This window comes from Chrysoperla carnea, chromosome 2 (genome assembly GCF_905475395.1).
Source record: "Chrysoperla carnea chromosome 2, inChrCarn1.1, whole genome shotgun sequence".
Taxonomy (NCBI): Eukaryota; Metazoa; Arthropoda; class Insecta; order Neuroptera; family Chrysopidae; genus Chrysoperla; species Chrysoperla carnea.
This window is the reverse complement of record NC_058338.1, coordinates 66,118,475-66,136,219: the sequence shown is the minus strand read 5'-3', so window position 1 is coordinate 66,136,219 and position 17,745 is coordinate 66,118,475. Positions and strand designations below refer to the sequence as shown.

Sequence of the window (17,745 nt, the reverse complement as noted above, 5' to 3'; positions counted from 1 at the left end):
TTAAAACATTTTTTTCTTGACTGCCGTAAACCGAATCATGTAATCTTCATAACCATCAGTTTCCATAAATTGTTTCGTGTCAAATAAATTTCCTTCTAATGACAATGTTGAAATTTCTGAATTTTTTAAAATCTCCGTGTGTATTTCTGCAATTGGTAAACAATTTTCTTCTAATCGTAATGTTTTTAATCGGGGTGCTGAGGCAATCGACTTTGATATCGTTGATATTTGGTTCTGATTCACATTTAATTCAATCACATACAATAATTTTACTTCGTCTGGAATAGTTGTTATTTTATTTTGTGATAAATCTAACAAATCCAAATGTTTTAATCCACCAAATACTAATGGAAATTCTTGAAAATTATTATTAGATAAACTAACTTGTTTCAAGTTTCGTAAATTCGATAAGGATTTTGGTAATTTAAATAAAACGTTTGAATTACCATTAAGAGTTTCCAATTTTTGCACATCACCAATAGTTTCGGGCAAAGTTTTTAATTTATTATTACTGAAATTAAAATGCTTTAATTGATTAAAATTTTTGATTTCATCGGGTAAAATAATAAATTTATTATTGGAAATATCTAAACTACGTAAATTTCCATGTAACTGTTTTAACTGTGGTGGAAATTCAGTTAATTTTTCATTAGATAATGTTAATACACCAGTTTTTTTTGAGGTTTCAAAATGTTGTTTTAATCCTGAATTTCCCATTGTTTAAATTATCCGCCGTTGTAATTTTAATACACACACTGCACTCTATTGTAAACACTTTGAAGTTAATTTCAGATCGATGTTATAAGAAAATTGACATTACAGCTGATTGACGATGAAATATCACAAGAGCAGCACCACGCCCATATGAAAATAAATAAAAACTATTCAAATTTCTTTTATTCTAGATTAATAAAATTATTTTCAATTTTTCTCACTATATTATGTTTATTTCGTAATTATTTTTGACAGTTAGTACAGTAAAACTAGTAACAAAATCACCACTTAAAAAGGGTTCATCACAAGCCCTACACAGGTTGTATATGAAATATTCATTTGCAGAGTGCAGCACTAGTAATTCGATTGACATGTGTGTACCCTTTTTTGATAGCTGTTGAAAATGTCTGGATAAAATATTATTGACATTTCATGTTACAAGTCATTAAAATAATTTTGTATAAAAATTTCACATAATGTAGTTCAATTTAACTGAATTAAATAAACCCATCGTTATGAGGCAGTTAATTTAAGAGTTTTTGTTTTTTAAAATGATTTCAACGCCCAAATCTGAAAAGTATCATGCTCAAGGTAATTCCTACTATTATTAAATACAAAAAAAATCAAAACGAAACATTTAATATTCTGTATGAATATCTTTATAAAGATTTACATTTTTCGTTATGCTTAAAATGTAGCTAATTTTAGAAGTTGTAACTATTTTTAAACAGATGTTTTTATCGAGAAGAATATCTTATAGGGAGAGATTCTTGTTTTTTTTTGTGTTTCTTTTAAAGCGTCGTATAAGGAGTTATTTAGACGTTTGTTTTTTATATTTATTTAATTAGTTATGTGAACTGTTAATTGTGTATGAGTAATGAGTAATCATCCACACTGAATAAATACTCTCTTATTCAAATTTTGTGACCTTATAAGATGATTCATTTTACTTAGAATAATCAACAAAATTATTATTAAATCAAATTTTCAAAAATATTTTTGTTTATTTTGTTTGTTTATAAAATTTGTTGTGATTGACGAAAAGTTTTTAAGTTTTGTTTTATTAAATCAGCGCACGTAAGTTGAATTACATTTATTTATAATTGTTGACTTAAGTTGATTTAAGCATTTCGATTTTAAAAGAAATTTAAATATTTTAATTTATTTAAAAATATTACCTTGGCATTTTTGTCAATGTTTTTTTATTTTTCAAATGATTAAAAAAAAAAATATTTTTAAATAAATTGTAAAAAAAAATATTGTTGGAAAATTGGCGGGTTTCCACTAATGAAATTTTAATTAATACCAGTTTTCTAACAAATAGTTTAGTATTAATTATTATAAGTTGTTAGTGGTATTCTTATAAGATCATTTTTCCAAAAATAGACTCCAGATTGAAATTGAGAAATAAGTAAAACAGCCGAAGTCACTTTATTGCAGCAGCTTTACCTTTGGCATACTTAGTTTGACTATGTGAAAAATTTCTGATTTTGAATTTTTTCTTTCAAAAGGTCCTTCTAAATATCTATCCTTGCCATTTTAATATTTTTGCTTATTTCATAGTTCTAAATCTAGCAAAGAACATTTCCATATCTATTGTTGGAAAATTATCGAATCAATTTTTAAAACAATTATGTTAAAAAATTATTACAACAGATGGTTTTAAGATTTGGCAAGTGTCCATTTCAAATAAAACAATTGGATTCACTTCCAGAATACTGACAATCGGTACGATATTCAAAACTAAAATTTCTATTTGTATGTTAAAAGAAGTATACGTATAATAATTTTGTTTCACCCGGTATATTATGTCTCGCCATCCGATGAACAGCGGAACCGTTTATTAGAAATGTTTTGTGAACTGGCGATTGATCTATCACAGCCTATTTTTTCGGTTTATAATTGAAGGAAAATTTCGAAATTTTGAACGTATATAGGCAGCTGATCCAAATAGAGACACATAGCACTAATTCCTACTTAACTTTAATTTGCTTGTTTCTAAACTTTTATACCATGTATATGAAATATATCAAGGTATACTAAGTTTAGGTCTTAAGTTTGTAACACTTAAAAATATTGATGCTATGAACAAAATTTTGGTATATTCATAAAATCACCTAATTAGTCCATTTCCGGTTGTCTGTTTGTCTGTCTGTCGCGTGTCGTCGGTCTGCCTGCCCGTCTGTCATCACGATTACTCAAAAACGAAAAGAGATATCAAGCTAAAATTTTTATAGCGTGCAGAGGACGTAAAAAGTAAGGTCGAGTTCGAAAATTAGCAACGTAGCAACATAGGTCAATTGGGTCTTGGGTCCGTAGGGCACATATTGTAAACCGTTAGAGATAGAACAAAAGTTTAAATGTAAAAAATGTTCCTTATAAAAACTTTTGTTTGAAACATTTTTTCGTAAACATCACTGTTTACCCGTGAGAGCGCAAATTGTATAGTATGTATTATGTATTATATGGGTATATCAGTTATATTTGTGTGACATGTATGTATGTGTAATGTGACAGAGTAATCAACACTGTCTATACATGGTATTTCAACAATTAACTCAGTCAATTGTTTGTTTTCACTTTTTCTTTTTATTATTGCGGTTTAAAAGAAAAACTTTTTTCGAAACAAACTCGAATCAATTTTAAGATTTATAATGTCCAGGTCGAATAATGTTAGATATTGCAGACCTACAAAAAAATTTGAGCCAAATAAATAAATATTTTAATAGTTGAAAATTGATAGTTTTATCATCTTATCACCTCAAACGAATATTTAATAATAATGAATCACATATATAATAACTTCCTTAACAATCATAAAAATGGGATAGTATTTTCTATTATTTTGATATCAAAATAAATTATAATTAATTGCAATACAAATATTACAATACAGAGTGTTCCAAAACATGGGCACACTCCTCAAAATAGAAAAAATAAAGCCAACAAATCTAAACGGCCATTTATCGAAAGTACTCAGATTATGGCACATTGTGGTACAGCCACAGCTTATAAAACTGACCGATAAAATGCAAAACTTTCCTACTCTAAAACAATTCGTTTTTGGAGACATTTATTTTCAACACCTGTTGATTGTATCTTGCCTTGTGCTATAAATATTGTGCTTGACATATCCTCACAGAAAAAATTCACTTGCCAAGCAATTTTTTAATTCGGTTTATTGTACAAATTGTGTTGTAAATCATTACTAAAAGAACATCAATGAATGGGAGAGAAAAAGGGATATTATTTCCTTCAGTTTTGCAAGCAGATGATAGAAAACAAAACTACTAGGCAGCAGTGCAAATAAGACAAAACTTTCAATAATTAGCATAAACGATATTAAATTATTAAATTATTATCCCACTAGAAAACTTTGTTAGTAGGAAAACTACTAGTTAGTAGTAAAATTACTGAGTTGGCATTACTGCATTGCTTACAAACATTCTCTCATTGGCTTATTTTACAGACCCAACCCAAACATGCCCCACAAGAAGTGCATGTGTGTATGTGTATAGTTTTATAATATGTTTCTCCGCTAGAAATGTTTTTGCACACAATCTGTATAGATTTATTTGGAACATATTGTAGTAGATAATTAAGCGCCAAATAAATAAAGACGTCATCCCTATATTTGAAAATGATATGTATTATCTTTGCAATATATACACAAACAAGTCATGTTGAATATGACATTTGGGAGCCAGATCAAAAACTTGCTGAATTAGAAAATTATTGTATTCTCTATTTAATAGTAAATTATAGCAAAATTTATTTGGATTTATTTCTTCAATTTTGCTTTTGATAAATATATTTGATATACCATACTCAACGAATTTTTAGCTCGCTTTTATTAGCTTGGTATCTATGTACCAAGCTAATAAAAGAACCACAATTAACGGAATCTTTAAATGTGATTTTCAACCACTTCAAAACATCGGATGGAATTGAAACTTTACACACTTATAAAGGACCGATGAAAATACATGCATATAACTAAAAACAACGCTTTTGTAACTAGCTGGGCTAAAAAGTAGAAAAATTTTCTATAAGGTCAAAAAAAAAAGTCATTAAAAAAAATCACTTTATAGTAAAAAGCGTGGGGTGCTTTTTAAGATATTTTATAATGACATTACATTTATCGATATTTGTCTATAAAATATTTACAATAATTGAAATCTAGCACCCCACGCTTTTTTTAGGGTAAAATTATTTTTTTCTTAATCACGATTTCGATTTTCGAGATGAAAACAATAAATTTTCGAAATAAAAACAAAATTTTATAATACATATTTTAATTGATAGATTACAGAGTACATATCAACCTAACTTTTTCAAAAAATTATTTTTACTATTATTTTGATAAAATTATAAATTCTTGTAAATATATCAATTATTTATTTAGTATTGATTGGATTTAGAATGTTAAGTTAATTCTTCCGATTTGTTTTACTTTTGAAATCGTTCCATTTTTGTATATGGGGAAGAATTTTTTGATTTGTAATACAGCAGATAATTCATCTGAGTCTGATGGTAATATAATATTAATAAGATAGTTGAGAGCACGATTTTTAGAATCAGTTTTTAGTTAGTGCGTGACTATTTCTTGTTCTCAAATCAATGTAATTGTGCTAATAATAATTGTTTTTTATTTTAATTTTAATGTGAATAATTTTTTAGTTAATATCTTGATAGAATTTACAAGGGTTTCATACACTTTTTCAAAAATATATGTATGTATCGCGTGTGTTTCTCGTTTTAGGCGTACGTTTATTTGCGAAATAATGATGTGGACCCGTTTTTCTAATATTTACCAATTTCATTACGATTTTACATAAATTTTGGAATTTATAGGATAGTATTAGAAAAGTGAAAATATTTATAATAAGCAAAGTTGCAGAGAAAATATTTTACTATAATTTATCGTCTTATCATGTTTTCTGTAAGTCTAATTATACACACAGAAAAACAGATATCTTGACGCAGGTAACCGATGAAATCCCACACTTTCAACTTATTGATTGTAGTGCAAATTTTATAAGAATTTGTTGAAACTTTCAATCACCTCTTTTTCTCTTTTGGAGATATTCGTGTTGGGAGTAATTGTGAGTCGATTACAATGAAAACTTGAGATTAAGCTTATTGCACCATCTAGATCAAAAGTTTTGTGCCTTGATAGAGGGATGATTTTTAAGCAAAAAGGTGACATTGAAGCATATTTTAAAAAGTCGATAATTTCCGAGCTATTGGCGATTGTAAATTTCGCACCAAAAATTTTCGATACTCAAATAAATGGCGGCCTTTCGGCCGCCACAATTGTTTTGGTTTTTTAAACTCTTATAATTTATGAAAAACTAGCGGACAGGTCAGTCGTTGTCCTGTGGAAACGTAACTCCAATTCATTAATACCTATACTATGCTTAGCCTGCTCGCTAAACTCATCTCGCCTAATCTATCCCGCTAAACCCATCCCACTAAACCCATTCCGCTAAACAAAAATTTTACTCCTATCTATTGAACAGTCCACGGTCTGATCTTCAGACTTGGTCTGATCTTCAGATAGGCCTGGCTGAAGTCTTCGGCAGTGGAGCTCGCTGTGTTTGCATATAGCTTTAATAAATACCTATTCACAATACTTGAATGATAATAAATAATATCTGAATATTATTAAAAATACATAGTACATAGTAAGTTGTGATAATAATAATGAAATATATTATTTATATGCGCTCCCACCATTTAATGAAATTTAATTTTTTTGGTGTGAAACCTTTAAAAAGTGTTGTGGTGGACCAAATTGAATCTAAACAATCATCGGATCCACTTGCACATGCACAAAAAATATCATCAAAATCGGTCCATCCGCTTAGGAGGAGTACAATGACAATCAATAAGAAATAAGAATTACCAAGTCGTCACAATAGCACTGTAAAATTTATCAAAATATTTTATTAGCTGGTTGAGTAAACTATTTTTGCTTGCTTATGTATTATTAACTACGGAATCCTAACTATTTTATGATAAATATTAATCTGATTCTGGTGGTGACAATATTACTTTTAAATTGAAATAAAATTATTGTATTTCCCTTTAGGTGGTTAAGCGGTTTTTATTTATAGCGTGCAAATGTTTATTACCTTACGGCCAAGAAAGTAGTAGCTCAATTATAAACTGAGCTAATTTGGATTAATATTTTAATTGTAGAATATTAGTTTTTTAATTGCAATTTTAGATTTGATGTTATGATTAGTTTTGTCTAAATATTAATTTCTTTCGTGAGATAACATTATACCATCTGGCATCTAGTTAGATATTTTGTCAAAAATTACAATGTTAGTTTATTTAAAGACTAGGTATAGATGATTAGTTCTCAAAAAATCTCCAAAATGCGGGATTTCCTATAAGAATTCTGGTGGTACCATAACAAGGCTTTTACAATTGTCCAATGAACCAGTTTTTTGTATTTTTCGGGTCAAAATTAATCAATTTACGAAGTTTTATCAAATTCTGAAACAAAAAGTTATTTGTGGTTTTCTTTTGGACAAGCAAAAATAAATACCTGATCCAGGCTATTAGCAACAGATATTCAAATGCCGTCAGCTTAGATTATTTTTAATACATTTATTGTAATAATAAAATAATTTTTTTGAATTATTGTATAACCACAATAAATCCGTTCTGCGGTTCTTCCTTACTTAGTTGATCGGATTGATATTAGAACAGGTGTGTATTTAAATAATTTTTTTAAGTTATTGGCCATTACTCATTCACTTCGGTCTCCGCCACTCATACAATAAAATATTGACATTCTCACCCCTGCCTTTTGACCATAGAATTAATAACATAGAATCGTAATGTGGCCTCTAAACGGTTGATCGTTATAGAGAGAGACCTAAAAAAAGTACGCGTTTAGCTGTCTTCGTCTGTCTTATATTACCTCTATGAAATACACACACATGCACGTGGTCTCTTCTTAAGCGGTCAATAATTCACTTATTGCGTTTCCTATGCTTTTAAGCCTCTATATCGCTCCGTGCGTGATACACTACTATTCGTTTCCATGGTAACGATACACTACTTTAATTATAGAATTGTATGGATGCATATATAATTGTATGGATTGCATTTAAGACTTACATTGAAAATTTAATATCATTGTCTCACAAATTTAAATAAATAATTATGATAATTTACATTTGAAATATAATATTTGTGCAATTTGATTTCTTATTTTCACAATTTTTAATGCATTAAGTTTAATTAATTCGTGTTTTACAATAATTTTAATTTGACATTTCTATAACATTAACATGTAAAGAACTGCAAATTAGTAATAACAGCCCCCTTTAAAGCCAAAAATTTTCACTGGAAGCGCTGGTATCGATTTTATTGTCCCTACCATGACTACGCACACAACGAATATATCTGATTTGATTTTCTATCTCTTTGATTTTTGACTCGTATTAGTAAACATTTGGTAAAGTCGCCATAGACAGAAACAAATATGTAATTTTGTAATTCTGCAATGTAGTTTATAATATGAAATAAAGAATCTTTTACTACTACCCGTATTAGTCTACCCGTAAATACAGAAATAATGGTCGCAAAATTACGTGTGATAGCTCGTTGAATTCGGAATGATGTCTAGAAAAATGTGCCAGAAGCGTATTTCAGCACATAAAAAATTGCAAAAAGTTATAAACAAAGATGAAAAAAAAAGTTATTTAGTTTTTCACCAATATTTCATAAAATATTAATATTTAAGAAAGATTCTTAAAGAGGTGGAAATTTCCAATAAAAAAACTCCGTCGCCTAAAAGTCTATCTACATTATTTCTAATCTAATTTAACACTGAAAATAGGTCTTTTTACGTCATTTTAGATGGTTGTTATATTTTCAAAAACATCCCCATCTCCGTGTGCTCATATTAATTCAGAGGGGATATACGCCCCTAAATTTTTTTTAAAAATCTCGGAATTTATGATATTTGGACGTAATTTAGTCCATCATCGCTTTCTATCTGGTAGAGCTCCAAAATCGCGCCGTACTAATGGCAGATACCAAATTCTTGGTGAATTTTGAAGATTCTTATATTCGATAAACATTTTATTTTAAATATTAAAAGACAGTCTTGTCTAATGTCCAACCAGCACGCGTCTGACAGTCATTATTATAGTATGTAAATCGTTTTTCAGTATGCGTTGTGATAACAGAATTTAAAATAATAAATTATTGTAGTAAACAGTAACATTTTAATACCCTGTATACATGAAACATATATCAAGGTATACTAAATTTAGACCCAAGCTTGTAACTCTCAAAAATTTTGATGCTACGAGCAAATTTTTGGTATAGTTGTTCAGAAAATTAATTAATCCATCTCCGGCTGTCTGTTCGTGGACACGATAACTCCAAAACGAAAATAAATATAAATTTGAAATTTTTATAGTGTACTCAGAACAAAAATAGTAAGTTAAAGTGTTACTCGTAAATGAGCAGCATAGGTCAATTGGGTTTTGTGACCGTAGGACCCATCTTATAAGAGATAGAACAAAAGTTTAAATGTAAAAAATGTTCTTTATAAAAAAATTAACAATTTTTGTTTGAATCATTTTTTTTTTTGTAAACATCACTGTTTATCGGTGAAAACGCAAATTAGAACAAAACTTTGGTGTCCATTTTCTCCAAAACTATAAAATATAGGGTGTTAAAAATTTTCAGGTAGCTTCAATTAGTGATCTTGTAAAACATTCTCGAAAAACGAAAAAAAGTTCTAGAAAATACTTTCGTAAATTTTCGAAAACCAAATAAATGGCAGGCGAAAGGTGGCTATAAAAGGTGTTGGTTTTCTAAACTCTTCTAATTTAAAAAAAATAATGCAAGCACTGATATTCAATATTTTTTATACAGGGTATTTCAACAATTAACTCAGTTAATTGTTTGTTTTCACTTGTTAAATATGCATGCTGTTAGAATATACATTTTTAATGTTGACGGAACAGATAATAAGTTTCATTTAAAATATTTTAATTAATTTAAATAATATTTATTAGAATATTTCAAATTCTTTATTATTTCTGTTTTAATTTTTGGGATAATATTGTGTTTATTAAATATTTTTAAATTAAGTTTGGTAAGCGTTTTTTTTAAATGTTAGTTATTATTTATTTATTTAGATTTCTTATTGATTCCAACTAAAGAACTAGAAATACGTTTGGCCGACAGAAAGGCTTATGAATTGTTGCGAGCACTCACAGTGAGTCGACTACTTGGGAGTGTACAGGAGCCATTTTTAATTTAATTCTTACGTTTTTTGCCTAAACTTAGCGAGAAAATTTTCCAATTTTTCTTTCAACATTTTAATGAGAGGGTATTTTTTTACCTGCCCTGGTACTGTTGAAATTTTTCTTATTAATTTTTTTGAGCGTAAATTTGTGCAATTCTATGATAAATACATAAACCTAAATTATTTTGCAAAATTTTCAGTATTATTGTTCTTATTCCATTGTACCTGGGTGTGAAAATTGGGAAAATTAACAGAATTATCGAAAAATAAAAGTACCCAGGGTAGGTAGAATATGAATACCTATAATATATCCAAATTTCAAATCGATCAAGTAAAGCCTATAATCGCAGTGCTGGAAATTCAATTGTAATTTTAACACTTCTATCTGAAAATCGATTTTCTTTATAAATTTTTTTTCCCACCAATGAATATTTAAGAGGAGTCTTAAAAAAGCTATAAGGTTTCATGCTAATCAAAAATTTTATAACAATCTTAATACTAAGATTGAAAGAAGTTTATAAACTACCTAAGAAAAACCTAAGAAATTTATTTTCATACGGTACTGTATTCTAATTAAAAAGTTATTGGTGTAACTGGTGGATATTGTCATGGAGTTATTACGAAGATAATAACTCGATTAAATGTAAAAAAAAAAAAACCTTGCTATTGTTCAATTCAACTATTTATACATATTATTTTTTTCACATATTATTACAAAAGTTGTGGTTTTGTAAAAAAACAAATTTTTTATTTTATTTAGGAGACTGTGAAAGTACTGGTTCCTCACCACAAACGGGGCATGGTTTTAGTGGACATAAGGCGTCATTTAGATCCACCAAATTGGCTCGCCGTGCACGATCATTTAAAGAGGACATCCTGGAGAAGTTCTCACAAATGCGTAGCCCGGGTGGAACCCCGGGCATTCGTTCACAAAGTCCCAAATCAAAACCTGCTGTTACAATTAACAGTAAATCGGAGAAGGTCGAAGCAAATTCTGAAAAAAATACTACAAAAGAACTGGATTTACAACTTCGACAGGTAAATATATTAAGTTAAAAACGTTTTTTAAGTGGATTTTGAACTGTAATTCTTTTTATTACTTTTATTTTTGTTTAATTTTAATCATGTATACGATATTTATTTACATCATGGTCTCTCAATTATAATTGATGATTTTTAATATGATACATACAGCGAGCGTAATCTAAATAATGAATCCAAGAAGTTCGGGTTCGAGTCCTGGTTTGAGTGTATTTTTTTCAATTCTCTTTAAGTAATTCTTTTTTATTTGTAGGTACAAGTGGCGTTAAAACATTTTCGTGATGTTATTTCAAAAAATAAATTAGAAATTTTGCCCGGAAATGGTACAATTGTCCTGGAAACAGTAACAGCAATACATACCGCTTTAAAACATTGTTTGCTAACTAATGATGCCGAAAATCAAAATAACTGTCTTACATCCGCTACTCATCAAGTGTATATAAGTTTGGCGCGATTATTGGAACTTTGTGATGATGTCCTATTGCATGGTATTAAAACAACTGCATTGGAAAGTCAAAATGTTACGGAAGTTGTTACATTTTTTGAAAATTCAATACAGGTATGTAGTATAATTTTGATAAGGAAGTTAATATATGCTATGAGGGGAATTGTCTATACTAATATTAGCACAGATCTAGAGAGCGGCATACGAGGCAATTGTCCCCTTCTTAAAAGTAATGAAGTCGACAGTAATTAACAAATAAAACTTGTAGCCTCTAGCCATTATGCATTATTATTAGCTAGGCATAAGTATCTAATTTTTTATCTCCGATTTGGATAAAATCTATTTTCTATGGTAATCTGGATCAAAAATATACAAAAATAGGGTCACTTTGACGATTGAACAAGTAATTTTTTATATATGAACTAAAATCACATCCGAGGCTTATTTTCCCTGAGCATTTTTTTCAATTTTTTTTTACGTACTTGTCGTTGAATCGAAAAAACAACCAAATTTTCTTCCTTATACATTATTTTGAGTAATTGTGACCTATAAAATATTAAAATCCAGATTATTTGACGGATATCTCGAAAAATATCCGTTCCGAAACAAATTTTCGTACAATATTTTCAATCGATTTCTCAAAAACTACTAACGCATTCATTATTTTCTCAATTTTTGCTTTGTTTGCAAGTGTTGCTTTCTTAAGAAAATCGAAAAAAATTTTTGTCCCCGATTCGTATTAAAAGAAAGTTTATAAGTTCCGTTAAAAAAATTTTCTGAATCCAGTGTTGAATTTATTGTACGACAAGAAAATTATAAACTTGATTCTGGCTATAGAGGGTAGACATAAGGAGAACCAAATTGGAAAATTGTCCTGCGGTAAGCAAACGGAAGTAGCTTGTGTAGCAACAGGAAGTTTGATTCGAACTTTTCTAACAACTTGTTAAGATATTTATCCTACTCTTATTACTTTCTGTTTGATGAGAACTTCTCTATCCTTTTATAACAACTTGGTTAGATCTTTATCTTTTATTACTTTGAGCACTTATTTTAAAACTTAAACTTTTACTACAGCTTATCAATTATATCACTTGCTATTTACAGCTATTAACTTGCTTATCTCTACCCTCTATAATACTGACGTACCTAGAAAAGTTCCTTTATGAATGATTGATTAATCTTTATTGTTAAAAAATATTATATTTTTACATAGAATTTGGTGGAGTTATCACAAAATAAAATGGCAACAACAAATCGTGATACACATCATAAACCAACATATTCACAACGTAAATATAGTACTGCACAAAATTCATTAGATATACCTGGACAACGAAATTCATTACCCGATATACCGTTAACACCACGTGAACGACAAATATTAGAGCAAACATGTGGACCAGTCAATTTAGTACGTAATAGCCATAGTTCTGAATCCATTTTACGTGATACTAGTCCACCTCCACCGAAACCACCATTACCTGATGGGTATGTATTTTGAAATATTTAGAAAAATTTTAAACGAATGAAGAAAATATAAGGGGTGTATTTTTCACATTATATATATTATTACGCGCTTCATTAATATTATGAGAACTGAAGTTTTGTGCTCCTTTTTAGAAAAATCTACGCCGTTAATCTATATGTAGATAATTTTTTTTAAAACCGAGTAAATATAGTTTGGTTCGTTATCGAATATTTTGCAATGGAATTTTCATATACTGCCAATATATGCCAACCATTCCATGTGTCTTTTTGATACTTGCATTTTCATATATAAAAATTCTCACAATTTTTCTCAATTGTTTTAGGAAGATGAAAAGCTAAAAACAAATAAAAATCGATTTCTTTAAATCAATAATCGAAAATATTACAAATACCCCTTAAAATTTTTTCTACATCTTTAGTATTCCAAATACAACCGTGTCCTTGAATTTAATTAAAATATTTAACCACATAATCTACGTATGGAAATTAGTTAGAAAATTTACAACTACTTGTTTATTCTCCGTCTCCGTTACCCTTTATATATCGAAATATCATGCTTTTTAAAAATTTTTAAGACGCTCATGTCTATAGTCTCTCTAAATCGAGCTAGTAGATTGAAAGTTTGTATGTGAATTGAATTATAGTTAAGAAAATTGCTTTTGCCAGTGACAAATTTGCAGCCCTCTTTCCCGCCTTATTATGTAGATATTTCTTATTTTCAAAAACATGAAAAGATAAAATACAATTTCAAAGTATGTAATGAGGGAAAAGTATGACCTTCGAGATGGAGCTCTGCTACTTATGAGTTTTCTTTTAAAATATGTATAATATGTGGTTGAAAAAATTAATTTGTGGACACTTTTCCAGTAGAACTAAAATTTTTAAGGTAAATTAAACAAAAGTCATTATTATTTCTAGAATATGCTTATCAGAACCAGATTCAAATAGTGCAACACCACCGCCAATACCACCAAAAAAACGTGGTTTACGTGGTGCCAACAATAATCATTTAGATGATTGTAGTAGTTTCGATAATTCATTATTAGGATGTAGTTTTGATCGTACATCATTACGTTCACGTTCACCTGAAGATTCTAGTTCACTATTATCAGCTAGTGCTGGTAGTTTAGATTCAGTATTAATGCAATCACGGGACGAAGAGGAAATGAAAGCGTTGATGGATCCAAAACATGACGACAGTAGTTTGAATAATATGTTACAAAGTGATATATCCGATTTAATTAATGAAGGTATGTTTTTTATGTTTTATTTATTACTATCTGCCCGCGAGGTGTCCCTCTATTAAAAGAGAGTGGTGCTACCTGCGATTAAAAGAGATTGCGAGAGTTTTTATCGTTACTGTGTAAATTAATCAAGCCTTCTTGAGAAAAATGTGCTAAAAATCTATTTCAAAAACTTTTACAAAAGCCATTAAAAAACACGATATGTTATCCCATAGCCTAAACTACAATTACCTATGCAAAAAAGCATGATCTATGAAAAATTAAGACAAATTTATTATACTATAATCTATCTATTCCAGGCTATAATCTATCTCTGTGCCAATTTTCATCCAGTTTCGTTTAACCGTTCCGCCGTGATTGAGTAACAAACATCCATTAATCCAAACTTTCACGATTACAATATACATCAGATTTTCAATTATAAAAGAAACGGATATGCTATAGGTTTAGAGTACCTATAGCTTAGTTATCGAGCCTTACCAGTTGGAGGCAATTAGGATGAAAAAATCTAAACAACATAAATATCCATTTGAGTATTTTTTCACATAAGAATTTTGAATTTTTTGGATTAAAATTACTTTAGATACCGAATTTTATCAAATAAAAAGTTGTTTGTGATTTTTTTGATTTTATCAGTAGGGAAAATTTGTTTACCACAGATTTAGATTAAAGCATTTTATAGAGTAACTTAAACTAAAAAATAGTGCCCCTTGGCCGATCGGACTAATAGTTTCTTGTTTCTAAGATATCGTCTAAAATTGTAAACGAAGAAATTTCCTCAGTCGGTATCACAGAAAATTTTTAATAAATCGTGAATGCAACTAGGTCTAGGTGCCTGTGGATTTAAGGTAATTAGGAGCCGAAAAACATAAAAATAATCTCATTTGACTATTTATTAGACTATTTATGACTATTTATATGTGTCTAGAATATTTTTCCAGAATTGCCCTGAAATAAAAACCTTTCAAACAGGGTTGTAGTCGATATCTCTGCTCATCCAATCATCAAATGAACCCTATTTTTGTATTTGTTGGGCCAAAATTACTCTATATACCGAGGTTTATCAAATTCTGAAACAAAAAAATGTTTGTAATTTTTTCGTTTTATTCAAAATGGCGACCTCTTAAGAAAATTGCAGAAAACCGGGAAAAGGAAAAATTCAGTGCATAAGGTAATTTTGACCCAAAAAATATAAAAATTGGGTCCATTTCATGATTAGATATTTGGATGTATAGTTTCACAGATATAATTTAAAACCAAATACGCTAACAATTTTCCGGATCCATTTTAGATCATTTCTTTAAAAAGGAAAAGTAATGTATAATAGTATTAAGTCTAGAAATTCTAAAAACTTAGGCAAAGATATTTTTATTTTTCGCAATATTTTAAGTTTTTATTCAAATCAATCTGAAGTATTTAGCTAAAAATTCTACCGTCTACTGACATTATATTCCAATGTGGCTTCAATTTTTATTACTTTCTAAAAAATCTAAAAAAAAGTATGATAAATTAATGCGGTCAACCTTTTTAAGTAAACGTAAAGCGACGAACTCAAGGGGTAGGTCAAAGTTTTTGATGCTCTATGGAGCTCAAAACCATTAATTTAGATTCAAAGACTTCAATTACAGAGGTATGTTTAAGGCTTGCATATCAATTATTGCATACAAACCGGTATGTGATACTTATGGCCTAATTAGGAAAATTTTAATAGAACAGTTTGTTTGTTTATTGCTAAAATTGCTTTATAAATATTTAAATCACTTGAGAAACTTTATTCTGAATATATTCGTTATTTTCGACAGAAAACTAGTATAACGCAATATTTGATTATTTTGTTTTAGGTACAGATTCTGTAGATTGTGTGAAATGGAATGATACGTCAATAACAAGGCCATTTCCATTGGATACGAATCATATTAATGATTTAAGTGGAATCGGTATTGATTACAATCGTTTATCAAACACTGAATCTGGTTTTGGTTCAATGCGTAGTTCGGTACAAAGTTTTTCGACAACAGCATCGAAACGTAGCTCTCAACAAAGTTCAAATAGTTCAAAATGGAATATGTATAAACAAACAAGTTCAAGTTCGAGTACACATCAAAAATCAGAAATGCATACATCAGAAAGTATTATACAAAACATGAATATGAAAGCAGGTAAAATTATACTGAAATTTATTCTAAAATAATTCTAAATTAAATATTCTAAATTAATTTATGTAATTATTATGTACTAGCTTGACCCATGAGGAAAATCAAGCTAGGGAAACAATTATATAAGATAATTTTTACTTTGACTATATCGTTTTTTTTTACATTAAAATTCGATCATTTTTGGAAATTTGCTTAAGGAAAGCATCCTCCCAACCCCCTCCTCTAACACTTAAACAAATTTTACTAATATTATCTAATATTATGTGTAGTATTTGAGAGTCATATAAAAAAGATTGGAAATTTGCTAGCCTAGCTTAGAAAATTTTTAATTCCACACGGTTTTTACAATAACCTGTCAAATTTTGTGCCGTTCTGAAATAACTGTCAAATGATATTCCTGTTCCTCGTCTCGATTATAGTAGTTTCGATGTTCTCATATTTTATCAAAGTCGAGAATGTTAGATTTTTTGTGTAAATATGCTTTTCCATCCAATAGGGTATTATACTATGTTTGAAAACGTACGTAAAACAAATACGCTTTCTCTTCATAATATTAAATTTTAAAATTCTGGCAAACACGCTGTCAACCATTTTGATAACGTAATATTAGTAAAAACAGCAGTCGTGTATGTAATGATTATATGTATAAATAAAGTTGATGGTAACATAACCTAAGATTACTATGAAAGCCATCGACAAATTAGTAATTAATGCATGTTATTTTTGCCTAACTGATGTCACATCATGGCGGCTCGTGTTTTAGGTCACGTTATATACAGTTTAAAATTATGACTTTTAATTTTTATATAAGAAAACAATAATGTGCTTTTATGACTCAAAATCAAAATATTTAAGTATATTTCTACATAAATTTTAATTTACTATCCATAATTTATTTTTCACTACCAAAAGTATCCTATTCATGATAAGGGTAAAAGATGAAGAAAAAAAATGGTTTCCTCCTTTTCGAAAACAAACGAATAAGATTATTCTGTAATTGTTTGATTACAGAGCATCAACAACAAAAAAGTATTGAAGAGATACGTGAAGGTGGTGTGATAAAACGTGAAACAAGTGTGCATAGTTTTTCAAAAACATTGACATCTACTACAACCGTAACAAATATTAGTGAATTATGTAATACATTAAATAATTCGTTAAATACACCAGATGACATCAACAACATATCATCAACACCAACTGTTGAACCACCTGAATTACCTGTTAAAACCCGTACTAAATTAATATCAAGGGATCGTCGACCATCACAGTATGATAATGTTACATCATCTGACACACATGGTAAATGTTTAAATATGATTCATACTCTTTTACACATATTATTCAAAAGCAGAAAATATAAATTTAATT

At 28.8% G+C, this 17,745-nt stretch overlaps 2 protein-coding genes across 2 annotated transcripts in view; one reads left to right on the top strand and one right to left on the bottom strand.

Annotated features, from left to right (window-relative positions):
* On the bottom strand, positions 1-1,041 carry LOC123292488 (leucine-rich repeat-containing protein 57-like). The gene is made up of 2 exons (XM_044873191.1): positions 936-1,041; positions 1-822 (listed from the first exon to the last, which is right to left on the bottom strand). The coding sequence occupies exon 2, from the start codon at positions 715-717 to the stop codon at positions 1-3; it is 717 nt and encodes a 238-aa protein (XP_044729126.1). The 5' UTR covers positions 718-822; positions 936-1,041.
* A 92-nt stretch (positions 1,042-1,133) lies between these two features.
* LOC123292487 (guanine nucleotide-releasing factor 2) overlaps positions 1,134-17,745 on the top strand; it is a 34,617-nt gene continuing 18,005 nt past the window's right edge. The window contains exons 1-7 of the mRNA XM_044873190.1: positions 1,134-1,305; positions 10,761-11,038; positions 11,295-11,600; positions 12,700-12,974; positions 13,893-14,224; positions 16,060-16,377; positions 17,386-17,676. Of these exons, the coding sequence (XP_044729125.1) occupies positions 1,266-1,305; positions 10,761-11,038; positions 11,295-11,600; positions 12,700-12,974; positions 13,893-14,224; positions 16,060-16,377; positions 17,386-17,676 (1,840 nt within the window). The 5' untranslated portion in view covers positions 1,134-1,265. The remainder of the gene's footprint in view (positions 1,306-10,760; positions 11,039-11,294; positions 11,601-12,699; positions 12,975-13,892; positions 14,225-16,059; positions 16,378-17,385; positions 17,677-17,745) is intronic.

Coding starts and splice junctions, on each gene's coding strand:
- LOC123292488 (XM_044873191.1), bottom strand. CDS start 717: ATGGGAAATTCAGGATTAAAACAACATTTTGAAACCTCAAAAAAAACT.